We start from the raw sequence: 21,605 nt of genomic DNA on the forward strand, positions 1-21,605 counted from the left end.
CTCCAGCCTTCTGGTCACAGTTATCTACAGAATTTCTGCAGTTTAATTTACCTTAGAAAACACCCATAGATCTTGTTTAAAGCTATTTGATGCATCTCAGAATAGGAAGTAACTCTCCCTCCTTCACTGTTTGCTAGATGATAATAAATTTCCTTCTGAGGAGCTGTAAATATGCAAAAATGGCCAGAGGTTCAGTTCCACCCCCTCAGCACAGCTGTCTGTAGAGCTGCCCAAAAAGGAAGGAAGCATCATCCTGTAAACACTACACTTCCCTACTGGAGACCCTGGGATTTGTCATTTCCCAAGCCTGTTCCAACCATGGCAAACTCCTCTGATCCTTGCTTCAGTCTGAAATGCAGGTTCCATGCAATGTCCTCTTTTTCAGGCAAAAACCAGAATACACACACTCACAAATAAGGAAAGGTCATGAAAAAAATAATTTCCAAGAGGGAAGCATTGTAGCGATTCTGTCCTTTTTTTTTACAGTTGCTATTAAACTTTAAGAAAAACTACTTTAGGGTAAAAAGGAAGAGGGAGTCATTCCCATCAAGTAGAAAAATAAACATGTCTAAAAGCCATTTATCTTCTAGCTGATGTGTACAGAATAAAGTTCCATATGATTATAGGGAGAACTTCTAAAAATAAGTCAAGCAACACTTAGAGAAATAATTTATTTTCAAAAAAGAATGTAAAATAGATGAGGAATTAAATTCTGAAAAAAAAAGGTTTTAAAGGTATTTAAAATAATTGTATCTTGACCAAACTTTTGAAATTTTTCTTTCACAATTCTTTTAAAAATTGCATTGAAATGCTGTATTTTATTTCTGTCACTGCTCCACATAACTTTTTAGTGTCCAGCCTGTTAGCTCAAATCCCCAGAGACATCAGCAGCACACAGAGCTGACCAGAACCTCTAAAGTCTTATCTCCAAAGGCATCCTTAGATATTATTATGGATTGCCACTTGTGGAATGGCACAAATGCTACTAGGAATGACAGCAAAAATCTCTCTTGTGTGCGGCTAATGCACAGGAAGTTGTGCTCTTTTGTGGCTATATATATGACCAAAAACCCAAATGGCATCAGGACTGGAATTCAGTTGTCCACTGTGTGCAGTCCTTGGCACAGCTTTGCCCTGGGGCAGACAGAGCTCCACCAAGCAATTTCTGGCTAGTCTGGGAACTAGCACCCTTTAGGGATCATCCATAGTTGTCAGTCTGGATTTTTGGAAGGTAAGAGTTTGGTTTTCAGGATGCAAGCTTTACATAGCAATACATTGGCCATAGTGCCAGAGAGGCCAGGACATGCTGGGCGTGGCAACCTTTTAAAGGAGTGATATGGCAACGGTAGGGATGCAAACTATTGAGACATACAACCTTATCTCTAAAATTACCATGGCAGCTAATGAGATAGGAATTGAGGGATAAATGCATCTTGTGGCAGGATGACGAGAAGGGAGAAGGGAGAATGGGATGGGCTTGCAAGGATGGGTTCTGAGATGAGCTTGTTTTGTAGGATTGTATTTGTGGAAATCCCATTTCATTTGTCGTAGAAGTTGGAAGGTGTGGGAGAGACAAGCAAGACACCATAAAACTGAAAGGGACAATTGTGGAGAACTAGCTTGTCTTTCTGTGGATGAGTACTTACATAATGCTGAATCAGGCACAAGAAACAATCTTCAGACCAATGAAAACTCTTTATTTTCCACTCATCTAGATAATCAAGACTTTCATTTTTAGGAATTGAATCAAACACTGTTGTAAAATAACAGTTATCAGTTCAAATTTTGATTGCTACAGGCAGTCATCTCATTAAACCTACAGCCAACCACTAACGATTGTCGGAGTCCATGTTTCCATGGATCCTCCACAGAGAGTGAAAAGTACAGAGATAGAATTAAAGCCTTTAGAAAAATTAGAATATATAAAAGCTTTAAATGCACAAAGTAGAAATCTAACCCTTAGCTTTAAGCTTTACATGCCCTAAGTCCTAGTTCAGTGTAGAAGGACACAGCTTCAGGCTTAGTGATAGAGTACAGACATAACAAAAATAGAGTAGGGTACTGTTTATAATTTTTAGTATGAGTTTTATGTACAACAAGGTAGAACCTTATGCTAGTAAGATAGAGTTTTACGTTAATAGATATGCTTTGTGCGTAGGTTTTGACGCTGATTTTCGTAGTTTTACGAACTTTAGAATTGTACCTAGATTGGTTAGTGTGTAGATAAAAAATATGAATATGCATTTTGCAATTTGGGATAAAAAGCCTCTGTGTCAGTCAGTCAGGGGGATGGATTGGAGGAATTGGTCAAGTGATCAATCTGATCAATCGATCCAACCTCCACCTCCTGCAGCCTGAGGAAGGAGCCTTGCCAGGGAGCCGAATGGGATTCTAAAGGTATCATCTAAAGGTAGCCTGGCATCTGGGCCCTGGGGTCCCGTCCCTTCCTCCTGCGAGGGTTCGGGACCCCAGGGATCCTCCCTTGCCTCTGCGATCCCGTCCCTTCCCTTTTCCCCTGTGGTGTTTGCCCCGGGACTCTGTTCGGGGCTGCTGGGGAGTCTGTGAGGGTTCCTGTCTCTGCAACCGGGAACTGCAAGGGTTTGGGACCCCGGGACCCTTCCTTGTCCCTGTGACCCTGCTTTCGGGAACTCTTGCCAAGCTGGGGACCCCTCCATTGCCACTGTGATCCCTGCGGCCGGGACCCCTGTCTGGGATCTGTGATCTTGTGTTCCCTTTCTGTTATTGTGACCCCACGGCTGGAAAACCCTGCTTGGGGTCAGATGGGAGGCTGATTTACCTAGAGGCTGTAATGTCAGATATGTGCTTTGCTTATAGTCTTACTAGTTCTGCTTGTTAGGAATTCTGTGCTTTGTTTGCTGTTTCATTAGAACTCTGTGTGTTAAGATTTCTATGCTTTAGTTATTGTCTTGTTTAGACTTTGTTTGCCTAGGTTTGTAATTGGTTGTAGAATAAGGCCGCTCTCAGAACTCTTTGCCTTCAGATATGTGCTTTTGTATAAATAAATTACTCTATTTAGATATCAAGATGTGGTAAGATCTTTAGAGACTTTATACCCGTACCCAGCCTAGGCAAACGATCATGCAAAAAACCACCCCAAAATATAACCTTTTATGCAAGCAATCCAAGGCACAATAGAAATATGCATGGGGAATTTGACACCAGTGTGCCCTCACTATACTTTTTATGCATGCTAAAGATCAGTGATTTCAGGTTTTAGTGAAGTATTTTTGCAGCTTCTAAAAGTACTAATTATTTATTTTAAATGTGGCTTAGCATTTTGAAAGCTATTTTATACTAATTTGTTCGATAAACACCTGAAACTCTGTTTCATTTTTTTAAAGCCTTCTTACATTTCCAGCATTTGGAAGTAATTTGTTTCTAGTCCAAAAAAATGAATGTCTGTCTCTAACAAAAAGAGCTGGATTGCTGCCCAGTCCACTTCAGAACTGGATGATGCTGACTCTTAGCCATTTAAATAGTCAAGTTAAACAAGACACAGTTGGGATGATAAAAGGAGGTCTGTAAAGAGACTTTTGCTCTGGCTGTGTGGATTAAAACAATCAAACAATGACTAGGAAAATAGTGAAAGAGAGAAAAAAAAATTAACATAAGTACCAGGGAAAACATTCAGGTTAGGTGAATGCAGGAGCACGGTTCACATCATTCTTTCCTCTTGCCAAGGAGCTGCCAGCAGGATATTTACACAGCTTCAGCACTGACAGAGGCAAAGAATGACAAAAAGACATTACAAAGGAGAAGGTGAAGGGGACAAAGACACTAGCAGGCTGTGTGGAGTATTATCCTAAAAAGCAACTATAATCTGCTAATTTCGTATCTAAATTATATTCTAGGCTATTTTGTGGGAGCCTTGTTTGCAAGCACTAATGCACAAGCTTCTTATAATCTGGAAAAAGGTGGAAAAACCAGAATTGTCTTCTCATATTTGATTAAAACTAGTTCCTTTCCCTTTTGTGAAATATAGTTCCAGATATGACAACTAAAGATGCAGCAGAACAGAATCTGATGAAGACCAGAGAACCATTTAAAGTAAATTCTCTGAATCTGCTTATTTTTCACAAGAGGACAAATGCACAGTAATGAAAGCAGTATTAGAAATTCATTTTAGGTACTGATCAGCCAAATCAGTATGGCCTTAATGGTTCTAGACTTAATGAATCAGAAAATGATCATGAAATTTAAATTGGAATGTACCACTGACACTGCAGAATGAAATGTGCAAATGAATGCCACTTACAGGATGGAGAACTCAGAAATTAAAGTATTTAAGACACAATTAGGCAAGATACAACAAAACAGCATTGCAAGAAAAAAAATGTAGAAGAGTCCAAGGAGGACACAAACACAGAAAAAGAATATTTTGGCCAAATTATTTTTTAAAATAAATACACAGCTTCAGTACTATTTGTATAGAAATTATCTTTGCTCTTAAGACAGGAAACTAAAACCACTTCAGATTTACTTGTATAGTTGTTGCAATGATTTTCCTTTCATATGGCATTCAGACATAGAGTGATAAGTATGCATGAATTTGCAGAGATATAAAGATGCATAAATTTGCATGTGAAAATCAAATATTTAAAAATATTTTAGAAGACAGTTGAGGTTTGATTGTAAGCCAAAGGAAAGTCATGTCTACTGTTCCAAGTCACCTTTAGTGAGGTAATTTGAAGATGAGAATACTTTATACCTGATGAAGGCTCTCCTTTTTTAGTATTCTGAAACAGACTTAGACTTGAGGTTTGTTGGTTCAGTAACTAGGTCTGAAAGCTTCTGAAATCCAATCAGCACATTACAGGTAGCTAAAACAATGTATATTTCTATTATTCATTAATTTTTTATAGTATGCTAAGTTTCATTTCAAATAAAAACCATACATACAAGCTACCTATGGTATATGCATGTAAACAAATCTTTGCCTTAGGAACTCTCACTGCTATTTCAACACGCAATAACAAATATATTCCCCTTCCTATCCTAAAATGTTCAAACAATAAGAACCTTCAAACAAAGCCTACCATTTAGGTTTTTTTCCCAATTATACTGTAACAGTTGTAATAATAGTAATGATTAATTTATTTGTGGACTCTCAGACTATCAAGTTTTTCTGAAGCATAAGGACAGGGGTCAAAAGCTTTCAGTTCCTTAGAAATTGCATACTGTGCACATTCTGTAAAAAGCAGCAGAAAGCAAAAAAAAATACAGTTGCTAATTCTTTTGTACTGATCTGAGAAAAGAGTAGGAGTGATGCTGCCAGTTCATTTGCTTAACTCCTTATTTTGCTGATATTACAGGCAAAAACATAAACCAATTAAAAAAAAAGACAAAAATACTGGAAAACATCTGTCAGATTTTAAACATGAATGCCTATGTTTTCATTTTCTTCCCATATGTAGGTCTGATTTATCCATTTATGCAGTATGTTTTTTCACTTACAATAGTAACTAGCTGACTGCTCACAGTAGCAATGTTATTTGATCAAATGTAAGGTTTTTTCTGCTTTCTCAAACTAGACATCCTCTTTTTAAGTTTTCTTCAGAGGAAGAAAATGCAGCCTGCTACCTTTGCATAACTCACCTGCCATTTCCCCCCTAACATATCTGCTTTCAAATAGTTTTATTCACCTGTCTCGCTGGATTTCAATCTCAATTCTACTCACATGCCTTCCTAATATCAGGTACTTCGTCTCCAACATCTGCTTTTTTAATTGTTAGCTTTAGCTAAGTGCTATGTCATCTCTACAGGGAAGGGAGAATAAAAAAAGGAAACAGAAACAAAATGGCAAATTGATATCTTCTAAAGAATTTTGTTTTACTGCCAACATTTTGCCTAACTTGCTAACAAGTAATTCAAAAGTACTGTTTATACTTTCAAACCCTGAATATACCTAGTGAGTGCCCAGGATCATTTAATTCTTAGAAAAATCCAAAAGTAGAAATTTAGGAATACACTTATTTAAAAGAACAAGCATGTTGTAATAAAGTCTCTTGCTTACCAGAAATTTTGTGTATTCCCATTCTCTTATGTTTGATCTCAAACATTTTCTTTTGCATGTTTTAGAATATTACAGATTTCCATTATACAAATTGTGCTAGCTATCCTGTTTCGCACAATGGAGATCTAAAACTGTAAAAAAATTAAGTTCTATAAGCTAGAACAATTAGCCTTAACATGAGCATTACACTATTGCAAATTATTCATTTAAGCAGGAAAACCTAGGATCCACAAGCCAATATATCCACAACTCTGCTGATGGGTGCTTTCCAGTTTAAAGAAGTTCTGTTTCATAATCCATTTGTTTCCTGCCATTTAGCCAACTTTCCACCTATTACATGCCTCCACACCTTAAAATGAACTTCCAGTGCAGAACCCTGTAAACTGTTTTCTGAAAAATCAAAGCATATGATGGCCATTGTACATCCTTTGTCTTCATTGGCAGTGATTGCCTCAAAGAATTCCAGCAAAATACTGAAGCATGACCAGCCCTTCCTGAATTCTGTACAGCTACTCTCAGTCAAGCTGAATTTTTTTGTAATGTTTCCCCATCTGAACCTTGAAATTACTTTCTGGAGATCTCTGTTAAAACTTCTGCAATTTCCTGACATGTATTTGTAAACAGTGGAGGAAAGCAAACTTGTGAGGTCTGCTGAAGCCTTTCCATTTCTATGCTTTCCTCAAAATAGGAATGTGAACATATTAATTTTTTTTTCAATATCCCAGCAAGTCTCTGCTATGCTCACATTGTGCTTCATAATGTCTTCAGAGGGGAAGGTTGTGCGGGATAAAAGAAGTAGAAGGTACAGGGTTCAGATAATGTATTTTGATCATTTCCTCACTCATATACCTTAGCTTTTTCAATCTGAAAAGTACATTCTACACAAAATTTGAAATTTATTCTGTTTATAAATTTCAATTTCAAAAATTAAGTTTTAAATCTTCATAAAAATTATCTGTGCTTGTCTGATGATCTGCCTCTGTTTTTTTCCTAGTACTTCACAAAGTAAAAGAGATAAGCCTTATTTCTGTTTCACAAATAAAATTAAAAAGTTTAAAAAAAAGTTCATTTTGCCAGTTACTATAGAACTCCCCAAACCCAGTATTTTTTTTAATGTGTGTAGCAAATCTGGCTGGATTGGCTTCCACAGCTAAAAATTTCATATTCACTGTTACAGGAGAAATTTCTAGCACAATAAGTACATGCAAGGCTTCACACTTTTCAGTTACTTATCTATCTTCTCTGCCTTAAAACAAAAGTGTCAATTCATTGTACTGCACTATGGCTAGCGATGATTGCACTTTTCAGGAAAATAAAAAGACAGTGTTCCTTAAAACTGAAGGATGATAAGAAATTGTTTTGGGTTTTTTTTTTTCCTTTATCAGTTCATGAAGCTCGTGAAAACTAAACTAAAGAAATTGTGCTTAAAACTTTTTACACCATAGTTTCATAAAACTGTACTTGAAGAAAATTATCCTTTTGCTTCTTTTTAAATCAGGAGATGAACTGGTGACTGTATACATGTTTGTATGTTTAATTCAGTGAAAAGGTAATAAATCACCAACAGAAACCCTGAAACAATTTATCTGAAACTACTACACACATACATATGCCTTTTTCCTATTCAGTTTTCCACCACTTCTATCCATATCTTCATGTCATTTTACCATCATTTTGTTTTCCCACTACTCAATTCTATTCAGAACCTAACTAGCTTGGCTTCCAGCTGGAACTACTAGTCATTCACTGAGATAAGCTAGGATGAGCCCTCATCCTTGTAGATATCTACTAAAATATGCCGGACAAATCCAAGGTGAAAGAACTAACTGCAGGATACAAATGTTAAGTGAATTTTCTACTACAGAAGTGTTCTGTGTACATAAGATGTATTTATTTGGAAATTCATCACTATGGGCATTTACAGGCATATTCTTTTATGTCAGCCATAGAAATGCAGACCAGAAAACTTAAAAGGAAAATGTCAGTGAACATAATCTGGCACCTGAGAGAGATGTTTAAGTGCTGTCAGACAGCAACACAAATTTATCAGGCTTTCCTGAGTCTTTTTTTTACCAACAGAGCTGCAAGTGGAGAACTGTTAGGGCTTTGTGTACACCCAGAGACCAGAAAAGGCATTCTGAATTTAACTGAGTAGGAATATCTTGCCTCTGCAAGACAAAGCCTCCAGCTGAGCTCCAAGATCAAAGTTCATGAGATCTGCCAACTCTCAGCACTCAGCCACTACATGCCACTAAAATCCATCCCTAAAGCTCAGGTTATTGGTTTCCAGTCCCTTCTCTAAAGACTCAACTGTCCTAAAAAGCAGCAAGGACAGACTACTCCATAAAAGAAGGCAAGCAAGGAGCCCAGAGTCATACTGAGGCAGGCAGTGGTAGCAACATCACCAGAAAAGCAAAGCCAAGAAGTTGAGTCAGAGATTCAAGATTTGAATCAGGTCTGGATAGAATGACCAAGAAAGAAAAGATCAGCCAGGTCTGAGGGTAAGCCAGTAAGTCAAGCCAGCAGGTGAGGATGAGAATGAGAATCAGAGAGGTACAAGATGGCACAAGTGCAATTGCAAGGCTGCTGCAGAGTGGCTCAGGCAAGAGCCAAGCACTAGAGCTTCAGGTATAAAGCCCCCACCAGATGGAGAGGGAGCCTTCACTGAGGATCCTTAGCAGCAAACAGCTCCTGGACAAGAGATCTCAGCAGCAAGCTGGCCTCTAAACTGCACCTGAAAGAGGCCATGACAGCTTGTGACTTCAAGCAAGCTCAACAGATACGAAACCCAAATCCTGTATTACAAAAATAAAAAAAAAGGACAAGATGGACAGGTACATCTAGGAGATGGTTTTGGAAGGAAAATTCATTCATCTAATGTTTTGCATGGAAGTTCACGTAAATCATAGAGAAGGGAATTTTAAACACAGGAGGTTTTTTAGTAGCTTAACTTAGGCTCTACTATTTCATGCTTCCGGCTGTTGTGAACTCTATTCCTGTAAAAAACTATCTTTGTAAATTAATAAACCATGAACTTCAGCACCTACATTCAGATTCTTCTCCTGCTTCTGGCAGTTAAAACAGCCAGGCCAATATAGAGTGCCTTTGAGTGAACCTGAATTTTACTACAGAAGTAAACTGGATGCACAAAAGTATGCAGCTTAGTTAGGGTCTCCAGCATACACCAAAAGGCTAGAATCCATTTAGTTAAGTGATGCAGGAAAAAAGGTCAGCAGTCAGCCATTCTTATTGGGAATTGCATTTCTCTTAAGCTTATTTCATCTTTAACATTCAAGGATCCTAAAGAAATTCATAAAATATTATTAAATATTTTAAGCTCTTTAAAAGGGGATATATTATAATCTTTTCAATAAAAACATGGACTCTCAAATCTGGATTTTGCAGTCTGAACCTTGAAAGTTTAATTACAGGCTTGCTAAATTCTGTTTCTGGTACTAAAGTGGGTATTTTATTTCAAAATTCCCTTTTTCTGGAAAAAGAAAGAACTAATAAAATGAAGTTTCATTTGGCATGTAATCAATCTCATTCATCTCATTGTGTCCTATAAGGTGAACATGATTACACAAGGTGGTAAAAATCCTTGGTCTTCTAAGTCATTAGAGTTTTATACTTGTTTTCTTTAAGTTAGAATTTGATCCTCATAATGTAGGGATCAGTTCATTTTAATGAATTAGGACAGCAATTTGAGCTTGATAAAATTCTATGGGACTATCATGTGATTGTTTCCCTTATTCTATGGCTGTGGTATCACAGCCAGACAAATATCCTCTTTGCTCTTAGCATACTCTTTATCATGTTATATATGTTATAAAGACAGACAAATCTATTTCTGGCAACCACACAAGGTTTACAGGAAAAAGTTTTTTAACATTTCCATTAAATACTTTCCCTTCCATAACCATTCTGTACACACAATGGGAGTCAATTGTCAACAAAACTCAAATCTCGGATCAATGGCCTACCTTACCAGGGCCTCTCAAGAAAGAAGTTTCCTGACCCATCTTTTTACCCTCCCTTGGAGGTCTGTAACAATTTGCTATAAATGTTTTACTATTTATTTAGCTACAGTATATGTTTGTCACATTAGCTAACCCACACATGCAATTTTACTCAAAATACCATAACCTTTAACTAGATGTCCACACCATTTCCCATCTTCTGAATTGTGTCTTTGGTGAATTCTGTACTCTTGTAGTTTTATATTAAGCCATGTAAACAAGAGCCAGTCATGTTTCTACTTTAAATGTTTACTGGTTTGTTTTGAAGCATCACTTCATGTTCCTCATACTTTTACACAGATTCTTCTCATAAAATAAAGTGAATTTCCTTTCTATCTGTATTATTCGCTTCAGCAATTCAAAAAATTACTTATGCTTTAAAAGTTGGCTAATCTCTCTCCCATCTTTCACTACCTATCCTTTTGCTAAAACAACACATATAAAACTGAATACTAAAATTGCAAGACTACTGCCCTGCTAATTTCTTATACAGATATGGCCTGTCAGTTCTAGATGACTTTGGATCAGCCCCAAAAGAAAGAAAATATTCTGGGTAGTATAATCCCGCATGAAACAATGTGATCTGTATAAAAAATCACTTATTGAATCACCAGCAACTCTTTCCACTCCTAGAAGATCTCCCATTGAAGCAATGCATGAATTAGTGCAGAGTGATTTGTGGCCTCCCAGCTGTCATTCATTAATTCTTAGGAAATACAATATACAATACAACAGTACTCAGCCTGGGGTTGTTAGCGATGCCTTAGGAAGAGTGTAATTTGTCTGCTGAATGTTCTTTAAACTCGTTTTCAAACAATACCTGTAGCCTATTACTTCTACGACCCCCCAAATACATTTCACTCTTACTGAAATATTGTGTCGGTCACGCAGACCCATAAAGGGGGAAGGGAAAGGGATTGTGTCTGAGAGGAGTTTGGTTTAGGAAACAGCAGCTGAATTGAAGACAAGGAGTTTTATTCCAGTGCTCTGCCATTCCTGTATCTTTGACAGAAATAAAAGCACAGAAAAGCCAGACAGCAGGGACTAGAAGTGACCTGGGCAGTCTGATCCACTTGGTTTAGCACTTTACCACACAGCTGACCTGCAATTTAGAAGGAGTCCCTGTTTTAGAAGTATTGCTTTTGAAGCAGTTGTAATTCACTGCTAACTCCCTTGGGTTTTTGACCAGAGACAAGAGAGGGCACTGTGAGGTGCAGGATCTGCTTGAAGATTCAAAAGCCTGGGGACCTTCTTTTAAGTGAGCCAAGGAGCTGCTTGCACAAAGCCAGTCAGAGAGACTGTGTAATGCCTCCTTCATCAAGGACTTTTGGCAAACTCTATGACAAGTTCAGCTCAGCCAAAACCACAGCACCTTTAGACGTGTACTGTAGGAGACCTTGACAACAGAGGGAAGTTTTCTGGTGGGTCTCAGGCACCCCGCCTTCCCAGAAATCTGAGAAGATTGCATAGCAATTTCTTTTAAGTATTTTGCTCTCTCAAATTTGCATGCTAATTATCCTAAACTGCAAATTAGGTATTTAAGAGGATTTTTAACCTTTAACTCCTACACTGTTCATTTAGGAACTAAATAAAAAGATAGGAGCAAGAGGTAAATATGAGACAAGAATCACTTACAAAAAATACTGGAGTTAACAAAGCATAGCCATTGTTCAGTGTTTAGTAGGCACCATGACAGAAATTACTTTAAGGAAGGATTTGAAAAACAGTGCTCCAAGTATTTTTATGGCCAACTCCTCCCATGCTCAAGGGTTTTCATGCTTTTAGCTATTGCATCTGCAACTGAAGCTAACTGTGAAATTAGCAATTTATTTATCCCATGGTACATACACGCACATTTGCAACAGTAAAAGTGAGTAAGCATGAAGAGTATATGCTGTGAGCAAAAGTTAGAACCTTTCTTACCAGTTTTTGTCATTCCCTATTTAATCCAATACCTGGAGATTCCCATATTGAAACTTCCATTTTTCCTCCTTGTGGCATATACCACAATACTGTTAACACAATTGTATCTAAATAAGATAATATGAGCTCTGCCAAAATAACAAGACAGACAAAGAAAACTTTGACCTTCAGAATGACTGTGTGAATTGCAAGGAAACAGAAGATGCCATTAAGTATAAAATAGCAATAAAGGGCTACAATTTGTAAATAGCTTTTGATTCTATAACATTTAGTAAAAGTAGTTCTCCTTAGAAAGCCATATGCATATTAAGATATTTCTCAGAATTATATATTTACAAAAACTACATTAGAACTTGCAGTCTGTTTTCTGCATCGTGTCCTATTCTGAAAAATAATCAACATAAGGGAAAAAAACTTTTACAGAAATTAACTTTGATTATTTAGATTTGAAAGCTGATTAAATAAGATATAAAGTTGTTGCTAATCTTACTTGGAAGGCATAACTGATAAACAAAAAAAGAATAATGAAGGCTCATGAATAGTGATAAAATTATCTAGACTATTCTGTGTATATAACTACCAATATTTTTGATTTATTCATCTGAAATCAAGATGTAATTATGCATTATGCCATTTTATTTTTAGACACATCTATAAAGTAGAAATTTTAGGTTAATGGAAAACAAACATACAGATGTTCCTAAGAACATGAAATCTGAGATATCAGAAAAAAATTATTTATTGTCCCTCCTTCATCTGTTGTCAATGACATCAATCATCACTGTTTCTTAGTGATTTTGTATGTAATTGAAGGCAATTAACAGATAAGGTTTGACATTTCCTGGTAAAAGCAACAGCAATACCAGTAGACAATCTGATGTGTGAGCATTACTTTCCTAAAGTTTACTGATTGCCTTTTTTCTCCTCTAATGATTTCTTTAATGGTAGGATTTTTTTAAATTGCACATTGAATTAAAACAAAAATACTATTATTGTGTATATAAAATGAGAAACCAAGTCACCTGTATGGCTGTGAGGATATTGGCTAATGCTTGGCCATACGTGTCGTGACAGTGAACAGCAAGAGCACTCACGGGAATTTCTTTCATAACAGCTTCCAGCATTTTTTTCATACTTCCAGGTGTCCCCACACCAATTGTGTCTCCCAGAGAGATTTCATAACAGCCCATACTGTACAGCCGCTTAGATACCTGATTAGAAACAGAAAAACACCAAGTGGTCAGGATGAAAGGGTTTAAAATAGAGTCAAGAACATACATTACAAAGGACATACTTTTGTACAGGTTTTAGGTTTTGACCTACTGTGGTGGATCTATTTATCAGACACCCTATATTCATTCTTGAAAACTGCCATTGAAGACAAACACCCCACAGATCTTCTTATTTTAAAATTATACTTCTACTACATTCTGTATGTGAAATAGCTAACCAAGTCAAATCCACCAAAAACTTGCTTTCTGACCCTCCCACAGAATCCAAATGAGCAAAATTTTAACATTATGAATTAAGTTTCTGTCAAGCCCCTTCCTAATATTTTCTTCTCTCTGGGGACTTCTCAGCTGTTTGGTTTTCTCCATGTACTTTTCAGCTTACAAGCTGTGCAAGGTAAAGACATGTCCTTTCGTTTGCATATTATATGAAGCCAACCAAGACAATAAATAGTTAACAAAAAGTCTGATTTTTCTTTCTCTAGGCACTTAAAAAATCAATGAAAACTGAAATTTTAACATGCTGCAGTCAATATTAATTTTGCTTGCTTTTCATGAAATCAAACATTAAAATACTAACAAAGCAAAAGTGCAAGTTAATTAACATTCTAGTCCTTAAGTTTTAAAAATTTTCTTAATATCACACAAAACCATATACAATAGGTCTAATAGATGTAAGCAGAGCCCTAAATATTTCTGAAATTACATCTTCGAGGAGTTCTTTGCATGAGTGAAAACTGAGGTCTGGCTCCATAATTTGTGCATGGAGAGAAACACATTCAGAAGCACAAAATCATGTTTTCACTGAAAATATTGCTTCAGGAATTGAATGCAGGATCTTTCCATCTTATTTTTGTTGGATTCATTTGGAAAGATTCCACCTTATTTTCAGCTGCTCAATATGTTTGTCCCCTTTATGATTCCCCACTGTGTATGAAAGATCCCAAAAGAGCACTCCACTGGAACGGAATCCCAGTTTAGAAACTAACTGTTTAGAAATGAAAAAATACAACCCTCTTCCAAAAAGACATCTTAAGTCACACTGCAGTCTGCTGTTAAAACAATTCCAGGACTTCATCAGTGGGATTGCTGTGAGCATGTCTGAGGAAGTGGACAAAGTGCTGCACCAGCAGTCTCGGAAGTTCTGGATTAATATTGCTGTTCACTTAATTCAAAGAACAGCTGAAAAAGAACTTCAAATAGTCTGAATCATCCCGTTTAAGGCTTGGAAGTGCTGTGAGTATTGCAAATGTGGTAAAACTGTACTTTAAAGTCAAATTCTCTGGTTCATATACACATAAATTCAACATATTTTAAGAAAGGGACATTCAACGGAATGCAAAAGGGATTCATCTCACAGCATATTTTTATATCCTCAACACATGGCAGGCATTTTAACTAGACTACTGTTGTAAGAAAAAAAAGGACCATCTGCAGTTAGTGGTGGATTATATTCAGTTAAACCCCAAGCCTTAGTGTTTCTTTAAGATCAAGGCAAAGAAATGTATTGCATTTCTCCCCCTGTTCTTCTTAATGCATAATTCAGAGTTTTTCTAGATGAGTACTTTAGCCATAACTTGGACTATATAAACTGCTAGAAATCATATTGCATTCACTTCGTTTCAATGCTCAGCCCTTAGGTCTTTAGGTCTTTCAGTTTCTTGAATGCAGAGTTCTGAAAGATGGGAGAGGGTGAAACTGTTAACAAGCTGATCATCATCACTGACTTGTCATGATCTAAACTTAAAGTGATCCTTAAAAAGATATATATATTTAATTTAAAGAAAAATAAGCATGCTTGGAAGCTGAATGGGAGTTTTTTGTACTGAATTTTCTATTCTACCATCGTAGAAGGCAGCTTGTTAGTTTTTTTAAGTTTTCAATGTGGATTTTTGGGAGGAGACTGTGGGAAAAGAGAACACACAGGTTTTTCTATGCAATCAGGATGTGATTATGAGCTTGCAGTTTTGTTGATTGAACAGGGTTGTTTTGCTATGCATGTGTTTTATGCTACTCCCCTTGGGAATACTGCCTTGACACCAAGCATTGATCAAAATGGGAAATGGGGAACCAGCACTGCAACCTCTTGGCCATGTGAACAGTCCTATTCCCAGAAATAATATCTAAAACTATACTCTTATATTAAATAAAAAATATGATAATCCAGTTATGGATTATTTCAAACAATTAACAATCTAAAAAACTTGCAGTTCTCATTCTGTAAGGGAAACTTTAATGATCCAACAATATTCAAACAAGAGTAGATACATTTTCTATAGTTTGATCATAACATGTCCTGGATAATATTTAATTTAAGGAATTCACTGCTTTAGGCTAAAAGGAAGCTAAGGAAAGCAGGCAGAAATACAAAAACAGCCAAGCATATGATGGAATTATGTAATAATGGATTATACGACTGGCTTCAAGGATGTTATACAGTGTTTCCAACAACTTTCAAGCTTTATCTGCCTAAAGTTGAAATTCTCAAACCACAAAATGATAAATGGCTAAGCAGTGATGTCTTTTCAAGAATCAGCAGAGTAATAAGACTAGGCAATTACTTTTAGAATATGAAAACTGTTTGTTTGTTTGTGTGTTTCAAATAAAGAACCATACAAATGTACCTGATAGATTCCAGAAATCTGAAGGCACCTGAATTTTGCAGATGTGTAAAGCAGCTATGTACCTAGTATGCCAGAAATTAATGTAGTCTGCGACAACCTGTAATAATACATGTAGTCTGAAATAATCCACCTCTTCTAATTGCTTTTGCTTCAGTTTAAAAAATCTTTTGCTTAAAAAAAATAAAAATGGTCAGTGTTACTGATGGCAGGAGAAACTGCCTAGACCTTTCCATCATAGCTGCAGATTGCAATACACAGTCAAGGGAGTCAAAATGCTCCAATCCCAAAAAGATGACCAGACCAGCAGCTCTCTGAAAGAGTTTAGCAAGTCAGCCAGTAAATAATACTGATTCTGTGCATGTATTGACATGAAATTCATCAGTTGCTTCTATGTATACAGCAATGCTTGCTGAATCAGGGATGGAATTAATAAATTTAATGAGGTAGCTTTTATTCATGAACACATACACAGTGGTATACAGGTATGCAAGAAGACACTAATTAGGATGAAGATAGAAAATAAAATAGCTGTGTGGGTAAAAGTTTGCAGGTCTGGAACATTAAATAGCAATCCTACTGGCAAACTGAGAAGGAGATCTGTGCAAGAAGATTTGGTAAAAAAACAAGCAACACATGGAAAGAAGCTTGTTGAGGAACATGGTAACATGTATGTCATCACTGCTCTAACAAAAGCTGTGTCATTTCTAACCTTCACTTCATATTACAGCAAATAAATTTAGAAATACTGAGTATCTTCCAAATTAGCCTTATTTTTTTTTTTCCAAAGAGTCTTGAGTATGCGTGGATGCCGTGGGAGAAGTATTATCACAAATTCCATCTGGAGTTGTATACTAGAAGATGCAGGAGACCAGGACCTGAAAACCACCCACACAGAACGTAATATATCAGACAAATGTTGACTAGTTGTTAGTGCTACAAATTAAAAAATAATGGTTTGGATATTCTGCTAGATCAACAAAAATAAGTGATTAAGTGTAACAGAGAAGATAAGCCTGTCTCTAGGTGGAAGGCCAGCATGTTTTGCCTCTGTTCCAAGCCTCTTTGAATTTTTACTCCATTTTCATTTTGTCCTGTCCATTTAAGCTTTGATGCCCTCTTTGCCTTCCTGCAAAATTTTACACTTGTGTTTCACTCATCTCTCTTCTGGAAAAAAGGCTGGACTAAAATATCTTTTTCCTTATCCTTTATTCTAAATGAGAAAAAGGAGCAGGGAGGGAAGGCGCAACTTATTCCATCATGGCACTAGAGCAATTTAAGAAATCATATTGGGGGTGAGTTATAGTTCATGCGTCAATCACATGACCCTCACCAGAAGCACAATCAAAGCACAGTGTGACTATTCCACCATAAAATGGATTTAAAAGCAAGAAGCTGTGCTGGAAATCCTCTTGTACAACATAGTCCATTGACATATGTGCTTGAGTCTACTTCCTCAAGTAATTTCTTACCTTCTTGCTAGACAAAATAGTGCATAGTATTTTTTTCTCATGACTGATAAAAATCAAAGTATGCTACTTTTCTCACATTTGACTGTATATAGTTAGGTGAGCTTATACACCAAGTTTTAGCATTAGCTAGGTTTTTTGCTTGTTTTCCTAAATTTTATTCATTAAAGATCTTTTTATGATTCAGAAAATTACTTATAGAAATTTTTAAATGTATTTTTGGTTCATGAAAAAGACAAGCCAGAAATGCACTCTTACTTCAGCCACTTTATCCGGTATAACGCTTCCTTCATATGGGCATCCCAAGGCACAGGACACATACCTATAACAAAAACAACACACAATGTTCTGTTTTGTGTGTATTCATCCCAGTTACATTAAAAATTGGTTAAATATGTTTTTGAACATATAAACCAGTCAATGTAGCATAAAGATTCGAATGAAAAGTTCACATCAGATGAAAACAGAAGATTTATCAGTTTTCCTTTCAGATCACAGAACAGCGATGCATAGCTTTATTTATGCTCAATATATGTTGTAAAGGACTGGCAATGCATCCAAGTTTACAGTGTTGTAGTAGACTCGGTTTTTCTTGGTATTTCCTTCTGAAGTTGCAAGAGTCAGCTTAAACTTTGCCTTGCCTCACCCCCACAAGGTATTCAGAGGAAGATACTACTTTCTTCCCCTGTACTACCTACACAGATCTTGGTGAGCAACCATGGACACAGACTGCATCTGACAACCCCATCATCTCATCAGAACTGTGATGAGGACACAAGTCATCAGAACTGTCGCGAATGGGGAAGCTTTCACTCTGTTTCTCTGTACTGGTATTTCTGTTCCAGTGCCCCAGAAGAATTATAGGTCCACTGCAAGCTGTAGGTTAGGTATGCCTTGGCACAAGAAGAAACTGAGAAGCCAAACTGTGTCCCTCAGCAACTACTGACTCCACAAAGAACAAAAACTGAAAGCCGCAACCAAACCTCCATTGTTCAGCCCTAATGTTCTATTAGTATAGAATTCGGTTTAAATTTCCTCTTTTTATCAACAATTAAGAGCCATGAAATTCTAAGTAAACTTCTAATTATTTATCTTTAAATGATCAGGAATATGATTAAACTAACCAGAAACATCCAGTCAAAATCAAAAGACTGACTGTGAAAGGATTTACAACAGATTCAGAGGCCTGCAGAGCCCCAGCCCCAGTGGGAGGATAGTCAACTGCTTAATAGGAGAACAAGAGCTGTCATCGATCTCCCACCATTCCCTTTCGCTCAACACTGAAGAATATAATGTAAAATTATACACTGCATAATGCAAAAGGGATTGAACAGATGCCAGTTTGTATGTAGTCAAGGTCCATGGGGTAAAGGACGTATTGTTTCTTTGCAGTTGAAGGAGAAACTGGTTGATAGAATGTGAAATTAGGATCAGTAACAGGCAAAAACAAATTGCAAAAAAAGTCCATATTTTAATACATAGAGCATATTCCATCCCTTATACAAAGGCATGGTGCTGGCTCAGTAGAAGTAACAGTAAGAAATGAAGCAAACTTTAAATCTAAAAAGAGCTTGATTAGCTCTGACAAAGAAATGGAAATGAATTTTGTTTCCACAAAAGTGGTTGGGTCCATTACATCCTGCTCATAATTGTAATCCAGATGCCTACTAGGCATGATTTCAATTATCTATATGGTATTATGAAAACCAGGTTTTTGAAACTTGGCCACAGAATTCATTAACTATCAGCCCCAATTTAGATGTCACTGTTTAAATTCCAAAATTCTGAATTTTCATGTCTACATTAAAGATAAAAATGTAGCTACTGTTAACAGTTAAACACTGTCCTGATTTTCAGTGACACATAACTCAAAAACAATTCAGGATAATTTCCTTATTTTTTTTAAGCATACAGATTTTCAAATGAAACTAAGCATGAAGAATTTCAGACCCAAAGGATTGCTTCTTACATAATACTACAGTGCCTAGAGCTAGTGTTTGCATACACCTACTGAAATTATTTTCAATATCAGCCACAGTACTTTTTATGACGTGATTAAGAAAAGTCCTAAATACTAAGTAAATGCAAAACATATAGCACCTATGTGCATCTGTTCCCTTTACTTACATATCTTTACAGGTTCCTAATGGTTACGTATGTCAGATCAAGAGGATGTGTATTTGGTAGTGATAATGTGGCATGAATTACATCTGGAATGGAGTAGGGGAAAAAAAAGTAAAAGCAGGCCAAAAGGTATCTACAGAACAACAGAATATTCCCTGTGGTTCACACCAGAGAGCAGAAACTTTCCTGAGCTCACATAATTCAGCTGGGCCTACTGGGGTATGAAAGTATGTGGTGACCCAAGGAATCTGCCTACTACAATACACAAATCTGTTTGAGATTATGAACTCCCTGCATACTTACACCATTGCGACTAGACTGACATTTTAAACAAGGAAAATATGGTAGATATGATCTATCTGGGCATCTGATATTCAATATTAAACTGGAAAAAATAGGGATTACTGAAAGAATTTGACAGGAAAAGAACTTCCTACCAGAGAGACAACAAAGTCCTGCGGAGAATGAAAAAACAAATTTTCAGTAAAATTCATCAAGAATGAGCTTGGCAGAATTTTATCTAATATTTTTACTTAATGAGTTGGAATAAAAAGTAGACATGTGGTGATAACATTAAATTTGAAAGTGAAATACATAAAATGCAGCTAAAAGAGTGAAGTGCACTCCAGACGTATATCAGGATAAGCATTTTTATATGTGCACATAAAATAGCGGACAAAATCACGAAATAAGATGAGCTGGAAGAGACTCACAAAGATCATTGAGCCTGACCAGGTTCTGGACCCTACACAGGACCATCCCCAAGAGTCACACCATGTGCCTGAGAGAATTGTCCAAACACTTCTCGAACTCTGTCAGGCTGGTGCTGTGACCACTTCTCTGGGGAGCCTGTTCCAGTGCCCAACCACCCTCTGGGGGAAGAACCTTTTTCTGATATCCAGCCTGAATCTCTCCTGGCACAACTTCAGGCCATTCCCTTGGGTCCTGCCACTGGTCACCACAGAGGAGAGATCAAGGTCTGCCCCTCCTCTTCCCCTCACAAGAAGCTGTAACTGCAGTGAGGTCTCCCCTCAGTATCTTTCAGGCTGAACAGACTAAGTGACCTCAGCTGCTCCTCATACAGCCTTGCCCTCAAGGCCTTTTGCCATCTTTGTTTCACTTCTTTGAATGCTCACAAATATCTTTCTTAGAGTGTGGCACCCAAAACTGCCCACAATATTAAAAGTGAGGCCACACCAAAGAGAGACAATCTCCTCACTTGCCCAGCTGGAGATGCTGTCCCTGATCCCCCCCAGGACAGGGCTGGCTCTCCTGGCTGCCAGGGCACTGCTGGCTCATGTTCAACTTGCCATTGACCAGGACCCCCAGATCTCTTTCCGTGGCACTGCTTTCCAGCATCTCATTCTCCAGTCTGTCCGTACATCCGGGGCTGCCCCATCCCAGCTGCAGAATCTGGCACATGCCCTTCATATGGTTGGTGACTGCCCAGCCCTTTAATTTGTCAGTGTCTCTCTGCAGGGCCTCCCTGCTTTTGAGGGAGTTGACAGCTCCTCACAGTTTTATATCATTTGCAAACTTGCTTATTATCTCTTCCAGTCCTGTGTCCAAGTCATTTATGAAGATGTTGAAGAACACAGGGCCAAGGTGAAGCCCTGTGGAATTCTTTTTGAAAAGGTCCTGCTGTATTCTTATAAGAAATGAGTCATTTGCAGAAAATTACATGCTGGAGCATACGCAGGCAAGCACTGAGTACTGTTAGTGGGGGTACAGAAAACCTAGCATTTGAAAGGAGAAAACATGCATGTCTGTGTGAAAGAGAGAAGATAATCATGTGTCTGGCCTGAGTATTTGCCAGGATATCTAGAATTAAAGCAGTGCTGAGTGGGATGCTTTGTAATTGCATTTGTGCATTTCCAAACCATTAAGTGGATGTGTGAGGAAAAAGGTTTCAATACAAAGGTAAATCTGTTATCTACAGATAAACTTGGCTGTTACATTTTTCTTTTACTTTTGGATATGAAACAACCCATAGGGCATTAAAATCACAAGAAAATACAACCAAATCAGAGCCTCAAGATTTCCACCCACCTGACTCCAACATGAGAAACAACTTTGAAGAACATTCTGCAGAACTGCTTGGAAAGAAGAAAATCACCAAGACAGAGCCACAGAGAGCAACAGAAGACACAAGTTAAAGGAATAGTCTGGTCAACTGCAGCAAACAC

At 37.2% G+C, this 21,605-nt stretch overlaps 1 protein-coding gene across 9 annotated transcripts in view; it reads right to left on the bottom strand.

Moving 5' to 3' along the window:
* HMGCLL1 (3-hydroxy-3-methylglutaryl-CoA lyase like 1) overlaps nt 1-21,605 on the bottom strand; it is an 85,212-nt gene that overhangs the window by 21,807 nt on the left and 41,800 nt on the right. For 4 of the 9 annotated variants that reach the window (XM_063389383.1, XM_063389387.1, XM_063389392.1 and 1 more), the window contains 2 exons: nt 17,554-17,617; nt 12,999-13,187 (listed from right to left, as the gene is read on the bottom strand). In XM_063389383.1, coding sequence (XP_063245453.1) covers nt 12,999-13,187; nt 17,554-17,617 — 253 coding nt within the window. Of the gene's footprint in view, nt 1-1,714; nt 3,737-11,976; nt 12,105-12,998; nt 13,188-17,553; nt 17,618-21,605 lie in introns of those variants that run through there. The other 5 variants (XM_063389388.1, XM_063389386.1, XM_063389391.1 and 2 more) reach the window with 4 other exon arrangements.

This window comes from Prinia subflava, chromosome 2 (assembly GCF_021018805.1).
Source record: "Prinia subflava isolate CZ2003 ecotype Zambia chromosome 2, Cam_Psub_1.2, whole genome shotgun sequence".
Classification (NCBI taxonomy): Eukaryota; Metazoa; Chordata; class Aves; order Passeriformes; family Cisticolidae; genus Prinia; species Prinia subflava.